This window comes from Gopherus evgoodei, chromosome 8 (genome assembly GCF_007399415.2).
Source record: "Gopherus evgoodei ecotype Sinaloan lineage chromosome 8, rGopEvg1_v1.p, whole genome shotgun sequence".
NCBI classification, from domain to species: domain Eukaryota; kingdom Metazoa; phylum Chordata; order Testudines; family Testudinidae; genus Gopherus; species Gopherus evgoodei.
In genome coordinates this window covers 74,744,489-74,753,364 of record NC_044329.1, presented here as the reverse complement: position 1 = coordinate 74,753,364, position 8,876 = coordinate 74,744,489, and the positions used below count along the sequence as shown (strand labels likewise).

The following is an 8,876-nucleotide window of genomic DNA, read 5'->3' as shown; positions in this document are numbered from 1 at the left end:
TGCCCTGTCTGTAGGCACTACCCCTGCAGTTCCTGTTGGCCCTGGTTCCAGACCAATGGGAGCTGCAGGGGCAGCATGTGAAAACCCCTGGCTGCTCCTGTGTGTAGTAGCTGGAGGAGGGACATGCTTCTGCTTTTAGGAGCTGTGGTGGGAGTTTATGGGCTGGATTAAAATGTCTGAAGGGCTGATGTGGTGCCTTGGCTGTAGTTTGCCCACCTCTGTGATGGAAGGTATTCACTGGATACAAGTTCCCAGTTATCCCATCAGAGGAGCAGGCATGGGTGGGTGGGCTGCAACTCACATTAGTTGCCATAGGGAAAATATCTATGGATATTTGAGGGGAATGACTGGACTTACCTTGTTTCTCAAATCAGGATGTAGTAAAAGATTGTCATTTACTGATTATCTTGTTTTATTCAAAGTGTATCTTTCCCCTGCAAAAAAGGGCAAACTAATACATTCAAATTAGAATTGATTATCTTTTGAGAAGTACTAATGTTGCCCAAATCAAAACTTACTCATGGACTAACTTTAGAGCAACTTAAAATATATTCAGTGACTGTTACTGGCATACATCTTCTCTTAATGTTTGATTTTCTGATTCTTGCACTCATCTTGCCATGCAACATCTAAAAGAATGTTACTGAAAAGTAAAAAAGCCTAATCTTAAACTTACTTGGTATTAAGTCATTTACCACTGAATTAATAGGCCACATACCTGAAGCAGGCTACATTAAAAGATGGACTTATATTCAGAAGTATCTTTTCCCCTTGGACTACAGCACTACTGAGTTACCAGTAATCTTTGACAGAAGAGAGGTAGAAAGTATTGTCAAGCAGCAACCTCTAACAATTAGTTTAGGTTAAACTTTTTGCTAAAAGTCATTAGTGTCCTTGCCACAATAGCAGATGGTGTGAAGTTAACTTCATTATCAATAACAATCAAATGTGGTAACACTTGAAAGAGAACAGCACTTTAATGTGTTGGGGTAAAGCAGAGTCCAGTCAGATGAAAATTGCTGTGTCTGGCTTGGAATTACTAGAATCAAACAATGTTATCTAGTACACAGATGAATACTGTATGACTAAGATTCTCTCTCTGCTGTTTCCTGTATTCAGTCTAAGTCTGCTTAAACCAGCTCTTCTCTTTACTAAATGAATTATAGGTAGGGCTTGAGCTGGTATCACCCTTAGCAGTAGGATCAGAGCTACCTGCAGGAAAGGAAGGACTGACAAAACAGCCAGCCATGCTCTTAATCATTACTTAATACCTGCCTCTTTCAGAGGAGTCAATTTCAGTGATTACATTCTGTGTACAAGTGATATTAAAGTCTTACATATGAGTGTAGCTCTGGCCAAATGCAAATACATAGACTCAGGCTGTAATGCACTATCTAAGTTTGGCTCCTTTTGTAACTTTTCAGGCTGCATGATCACAACACCCTGTCCTAGGGGTAAAAAATCTACATGCATAAAATCTGGAGAAGTTCCTTCTACCTTCTTAAAAAGAAAAAGCCACCAGTAGAATACTTTACTAATGTACTGTTTACTCATTTAAATTGTTACTAAGCTGCTTTGAGCATTTATTTTGTACAAGTAGACCCAGGAGCAAGATGCCTGCATAGTTACTAACAGGTAAGTGTTTAAGACTTTTAAAAAACCCCAAAGACTGGAGTGGGATAATGTGAGAATTTGTCATGGCCATCCTGTACCACCCCCTTTCAAGTAAATACCACCACCAAACAGGGACAGTAAATTAATCTTGCTTAGCTGATAGGTGCTTAAGATGTAGAACTTTCCCCATGCTTTGTGTAGGATGCCTGGATGCTGGGCTCTGAATGCCACTGGACAACAAGGTATCACAGCATTTAAGTTTCTTTGAAGGATCTAGTCCCCAGTTTAAGTTTCATACTGATTTCTAATACTACTGCATTGTGTATTTAGTTTTAAAAAAATATTTGATTATCTATTCTGAGAAGCTTTTGTAAATCCCAAAGTTTTGGACTATGCAACTTGATAAGTGGGCCATGAAGCTGTCTGGCAAAGTAGTACCACTTACTGGTCTTGACTGTAGTGAAGTTATAACTTTGCTCTACTTCTGGTTTTAAAATGTGAGTGAGTGAAACCTCTCCCCCCTTAATGTTTCCACTTAACTGCAGCTGACCAGAAACATTTTTACTGAAACCATTTTAATTTCCATTAACATACATTTTTAAAAGCAACTCTATATACACACAAATACAAATTGATTATAAACAAATATACAAACTTTATACTCTAAGATGTTTTATACACATTTGGACAGTAATGTGCAAAATTTAGGATGATTAGCCACTCAAACATTATGGGAAAGAAGTAGATTGATACAATATATTACAGAAGTGTAAGAGCTAGGGGCATAAATTGAGTCCAAGATATTGGAAAATTCCCTACAAATGTACTGTCATTTTTAAATTACTAGTTTGATATTAGAATATGGTTCATATAAGATGCAGAGAAAAATTTACTTCAATTCTATTTAACTAGCTTTCTCAATCTTCACTGGGACTCAGTGGAAGAAAAACTTGGGCTTGGGCTACAACCTAAGTGGTAAGTACAGTTAAATTTACTTGATATGTTCTGTACGCCACTGTAGTCACCAGTGCAGGCATCTTGGATTACAGTAGTAAAATGAAAGTTTCCAAATGTTCCAATTAATGCGTCAAACTACTGGAACAAGACATTTCTGCTACTTGGTTGTAATTTTCAGTGTATTACAAACTAGCCCATTGTATGTGGAATCATCTGCTATGGAGAGAGAAATATAAGCAGAGGCTGTGACAAGATGTGAAATTTGTAGCCATAACTCAATTGTGTGCTTTCACTAAGGTAAGTATTTAGGATCTCATTAAGTAGCTAATTTAAATATTTGACTATAGATCCACCAGATAAAAATCTGCGCACACACACATGTAAAAGTAGTTGGTTTAAGAAAGCAATTTCCAAAGAAAGAAACCATCTGAAACCTATATTAAATAAATGTCCTGCATAATTTTAAAGCTAGGAAGTGTGTCTCTGTTAAGAACATGAGTGATCCCACAATGGCTTCAGCTCTTATTTATGAAATTTAAGATGCTTCTAGTTTAAGAAATTTGCTGGAGTCCTAGGCCAGAAGCAATGCGCTCACTCCTTCAACCCTTACATTCTTGTAACTGAACTTCTGAAGATAGATATGCCTATACTTGCAATTACATGTTGTGATTATAACTCAGAAATCCCCAATCTAGCCAGTTTGGGTACTGGAGCTGTACAGGCCTGCCCAGAACCCTGAGTAATTACTTGTGGAGCTAGTCCAATGTGAAGCAGTTTCACTGCTCTTATTTGAACTAGGTTCAGTAAAGCTAGTTTAGGTATGTCTACTTGGACTGCAACCACACCCTGAGATTGTAGGATAGACATACCCTGACAGGAAACAATGTTCCACAGGTGACAGGTCACCTCAGTGGACAGGCCAGTGAAAGAGTCTCCACATCCTGCTACATCTTACAAAAATGTTCTCCAGAGATGAATGCCAGAGTGTATATTTCATCCATACATGGAGTGTAACTGGTGGAATAGTGTCAATCCAGACTGCCAAAATCCTGTACAAAGAGAATATAATGCACCTCCTGGTCTTAGCTGACCTGGGTCATTACAGATACCCTGACACAACTGTTGATTTAGGGGCTAAGGAGCCCAGAGTAGTAAGTTCACAATGCTATACAAACATGTCTTTCAGTATAGAAACCAAAAATTAGATTCAAACTCCAAACAGATGTAGGCATAACTTGGGAAAAGAAGTTTCCTATACTAGCAAACTGCCCAGCACAACTACCACCGACTTCAGAGATTGCTGTGCACTTTCCAGGAGCAAGATCCTAAAGTTACTAGGTATTTTTAAGGAGAAACTCCAAGCAGGACCTGAGTTTCAGCATAATGATAAAACTATTAGCAATATCATTAGCTTGTGGATTTCTGGCAAGGGGAAAGATTAAAATAGGAGTTTGTGTAGTAAACAAACAACTTATGTGCTCCATAACAATTTAAGCTTTTTTTAAAAAGGCTTTGCCTCATTTTATAGATGGTCATTTCTGAACAATCCTTGTGTAGCATGTGACTAAAGTAGTTAATATTTTTCCCCTCCATCTTTTACTCTTCTGGTTGGAATTGTACACTGATATCTATGTAAATAAATTTGCTTTCTTCACAAAAGCTAAATATTATACAAATGAAAGGTAAAGTTAACTCATTTTACATGGTTACTATAACATTGACATTTTAAGGGGTAATTGTATTTAGTATCTTAATTAAAAGCCATCCAAAATCTTCCATAGTTGGTAATATAAAAGATTTCATCTAATGATTATGTTTGCACTCCAGGGAAGTAAGCAGAGGCTGTAGACTGTACTCCAGGTTTTGATGAAGTTGGTGTTTTTGTTGATGTGGAGGATTTCGGATACTCTGCAAATAGGGGGAAATACTATTAACTTCTGGGGGTACAAGTAGCACCTTCTTAAAGCAGAAAGCATTTTGAAATAAGATTGTTTACTTTCATAGAACTACTGCCATTCCTACCTGAGGAGTTAAATGTATTTTGGCTGAGACCTCGTAAAGGAATGCTGTCTTCTCTTTTCTTTAAATACTCAATTCCAATCCCAAATTTTCACCACTAACCAAAAGAAAATGGAATCATGCTTAAAATAGGAAAACTTAACACTTTTACCTAATTTTGTAAGCTTATTTTTGATGCATTAAAGCTCACTCGTAATATACTTCAGGGCCTAAATTAAAGGCCCTTTAAAGAGATTAAGAAGGACTGAAGCAGCAGCACCCTAAAAATACATCTCAAATACTTGTTTTAGCACATGCATTGATGGTTTTTATGGTAAACACAATAGCAGTGTAATGGTTACTTACTTTGCAGTAATCCATGGTGCATACCACCGTACGCATGCAAGACTAATCTGAACAGCTGTGTCTGTTGGGATCATGCTTGTACCCAGCATATGTGCCCTCAAAGGAGGTACAAATGGCAGGGCAGCCACAACAATCCCTCCAGTTTCTCACTAATCCAGATTTTCATCTAGAGGAGACTCCAAACGAGCAAGAATGGAGGGTGCTTGTGGGAGCTACTCAGACAAAACATACAAGAACCACAGTTACTACCAACTAAGTAATAGTTCTTTCTTCAATTATTTGTCCATGTGGATCTCATTCTAAGTCACTGTCCATAAGTATGTCAGCTAGAAGATGGGAATGACTATTCCTAGCTGAGTCACTAAACAATACCCTTCCCAATTTGGCATCTGATCTCAAAGCTGGGTCCAGGCAGTGTTTGGCATCCCGCTGAAACAGTATAATAAGGAAGGGGGATGAGCCACAAGGGACAGAAGTTCACTCACCTGTCTGGCTTATGTAATGGCCACCAAAAAGGTGATCTGAGAGTAAGATAGAACACTCAGAGGAGTTGGGGGGGGGGGGGACTTCATGAGACCTGCGAGTATATTTAGATCAAGATATAGATGGATGCCTGGAAATATGTTTGGTTCAGTGTTTCAATCTATCTTACCTTGGAGGCAGTACCAGCCTTTGGTGCCAAGCTGATTTCTGGCAGTTGTGGATGGCTTGTCAGATCTCTTACTGGTACTGGTCTTAAGCCAGAATGCAACTCTTACAGAAGTGCTGACTGACTGGGCCTCAGAGGTAGAAGGTCCTATTTTGGAGCCTTGTACCTGTTCTGGGTCTGAAGTGCCCTTCAGACTGCTCCAGAAGTAATAATAATAGCCAACTGACCCTGGATTTTCTCAGTCTTGAAAAGCAGATAGTCCAACTGTCAAACACAGGGCTTCTGCTTAAACAGAATAAACAATGGCTATATTTCTGTCTCTGCAGGGAATGAGTCTATTGCACAATGAACAGGGCATTCAAGCCTGAGAGCTTTGAATCTACTATAACAGCAAACGCAGTGATGCAAACTGCCAAGCACTAAGAGGGATGGATGGGATGGCTCTGCCCTCAGATGGGGAAGGCACGAGGACATGAGTGCCAGGCACAGTTCCAATGGACATTGCTGTTCAAAGATTCTGATTTCGCATGCATATACACGTAGTGTGGGACCTACATGGACAATGACTCAATGTTAAGTTTATGCAGTACTACATAAAATGTTTACATTCATTTTAAAGTTTATATAGATTCAATATTCCAGTCATGTCTACACACACTGTTTTTTAACCAGTCTGACACTTATCCAACCCAGTTACAACAAATATGACAGTTGTCTGCATGGCAGCATTTTCTACCTCAAAACCACATGACAACCAGGTTTGTTCATCTACATTTAAACAGTGCTAAGAGGTCTTTGGATCAGTGCTTTCCTAGAAAATTTGGGCAGCTATCTCAATGACTCAGAAGAAGAAAGCATTCCCAAAGGGCACAGACACAGAGCACAGACAGAGCAATGCATTCTGGACATCCCCCACAAAGCAGTGGAGAGCTGGAAAGTAGAGCCAACTGAGAAAAAAAGATACAGTTGGAGGCGGTCCTATCTACACCACAAAAACAAGTTTGCAAAATTTGTTTCAGGAAGACATTTGCCAGTCTAAGACACTAGTGATATAACTGGGATTAACCATGTAATTAACTGGTTAAATGCAGTTAAAATATGCAGTGCAGCAAGAGCTTAATGTTTTCATTTACTCATCCCAGTGGGCCTATCTCCTTCACTGTATGATTTCTAAAACCACTCACTATTGGTACACTCCAGCACCACCCTGGTAAACTGGAATAAAGAAACCAGATGTCATCTGCAAATGGAATTTGTATTACAGTCACATCACTTTAAGCAATAGGTTCTGAATGCCAGACTTGCTAGGGAGTCGGCATATCAACAAACGAATATTCATTGCCCTCACTCTACTTTTCAGGTCACTAGGACATCCATTTCCAGAGTAGCTGGCCCCCATTAAGCTGATACTCCCACATACCATATCATTGCTATTGTGGAACTCCACTGAAGAACAGAATTGTCACAATACAGGGTCAGGTAAAGTCATTACTGCTGTCTGACAAAGTTTGGTTTGCGTAGTGTATCCCAAGAACTGACTAATGAAAAAGTTAAACTACTTTTAAAAAGCCTCACAGCCAAATAGTTTGGTTTTTTTTTTTTTTGGTGGAGATAGGTAAATCTGCAAACAAGACAATTATTTCACTAGAAATGCAATATGGCTTCTTCAGAACTCTTCCGAAGGACCACATTTTCAAAGCAGCCTCTAAAATACAGGTTTATTTGTGAGGGTAAGTCTGCGCATGCTCACTTGAACATAATACAATGTATTTACAAACTTGGATATAAAAAAAATTTTAAAATGTCCAACGATTTTAGAAAGCAGGACTGAGGTGTGTCTGAAATTGGGCCTCAAAATAATTTCTATGGGCACAATTATGATACCCTTTTCTGTATTTGTTAGAGGACCAGTGCAGTAGGAAATCCTGGCTGAATGTCTGAACTTTATTAGTTTTTGAAAGCTGCACATTAAACTGAACCTCAAAAGATCAAAGGTTTCACACATTCAACATTTTGGATCCAGATATTATGCACAAGAAAATGTATAGACTGAGGACTTGTGTCCAACTGTGAGCACCTCAGGGCAATAAGATTCCACACCGTGTTTAGCAATACTTAACAAATAATAGTATAGATATAAAACAAAGATGCAATTCAGATGACAAGTCTGCTGTATAAATATGATAATACAGGGTGAATTACGGATACATATTAACATGGTTTGGTATCCAATAAAAACAGGAAATAGTTGCTGCTTCTCAATTATTTTAGTTAATGTTAAATTTAGATTTAGGGCGGAAACAACAGTTTACAGCTCATAATAGGAGTGCTGACTAGCATCTGATTGAAGTCAGTTATGCCAAAGGAAAGCTGATATTTCCCAACAAAGCCTTTTGTTTAAAGTTTTGGTGTCTTCAGTATTTTTTCTGAAACACCAGGTTTGATTGTTTAGTAAGATAAGCCTTTTGCTGAGTGTAATAGGGTGTCTGCCTCTTTAAGAGGATGGGGCCAATCCTGTCATTAACCTGATCCAGCTGAGTAGGGACAGGTGTTCTCCCAAAAAAGAGGCTCAGCAGATTTCATTTTAAAAAAAGTCTCCGGATAACAGTGTTCATTAAGCTTTTTTTTTTTTTTAATGCAATCATTTAAATTTCAAAGTATGGGGGAAATCAGACAATTGTGGTGGGAGGGGGGGTTGGATTGACATTTACTGATGAAAATTTGATCCTTCAAAGCCTATCCAAAAGAGTAGCACGAAAGAGGCTGCAGAGAGCAGAAAGCTTTGCAGGCCCTCTCTAGGAATAGGAAGACAGGCCAGAAGCCAGCGGGCCTGGGTAGCAGAAGGAGATATGGAGCAAGAGGAAGACCCGGGAACACAACTCTTTGGCCACTCTCACGTACAGGGCAGGGAGCCGAGATAGAATCCAGGAGGGACACAGGACTTTATTAAGCCCAGCGTGGGCAGCCACTGTTTGCATTATTGCTTAGTCTGAGCATTTGAACTCTGGGAGGGGATTCCACAGTTAAATCTGAGAACCCTCTAGTCTGAAGGACAATAGAGCCTGGAGTCTAAGGTGGTGGCAAAACCTAACCCTTCTGAGTTACGTATTGAACTTTAGTTTATGATTTGAGCTGCCTCTATTAATATATTACTCTATGACATGGGTGTTATTAGTAAGGCTATGGTTTTGTCACGGAAGTCATGGATTCTGTGACTTCCAAAGACCTCCATGACTTCAGCCTGCGGTGGCTGGGAACTGCAGGGGTCCCGCCACCCTGCAGGTGGCAGCAG

General features: G+C 39.3%; 1 protein-coding gene across 1 annotated transcript in view; it reads right to left on the bottom strand.

The window, feature by feature from the left end:
* Positions 1–1,325: 1,325 nt before the first annotated feature.
* SASS6 (SAS-6 centriolar assembly protein) overlaps positions 1,326–8,876 on the bottom strand; it is a 32,030-nt gene continuing 24,479 nt past the window's right edge. The window contains 6 exon segments of the mRNA XM_030573922.1: positions 1,326–4,479; positions 4,594–4,662; positions 4,665–4,687; positions 6,769–6,824; positions 7,493–7,527; positions 7,530–7,563. Of these exon segments, the coding sequence (XP_030429782.1) occupies positions 4,382–4,479; positions 4,594–4,662; positions 4,665–4,687; positions 6,769–6,824; positions 7,493–7,527; positions 7,530–7,563 (315 nt within the window). The 3' untranslated portion in view covers positions 1,326–4,381.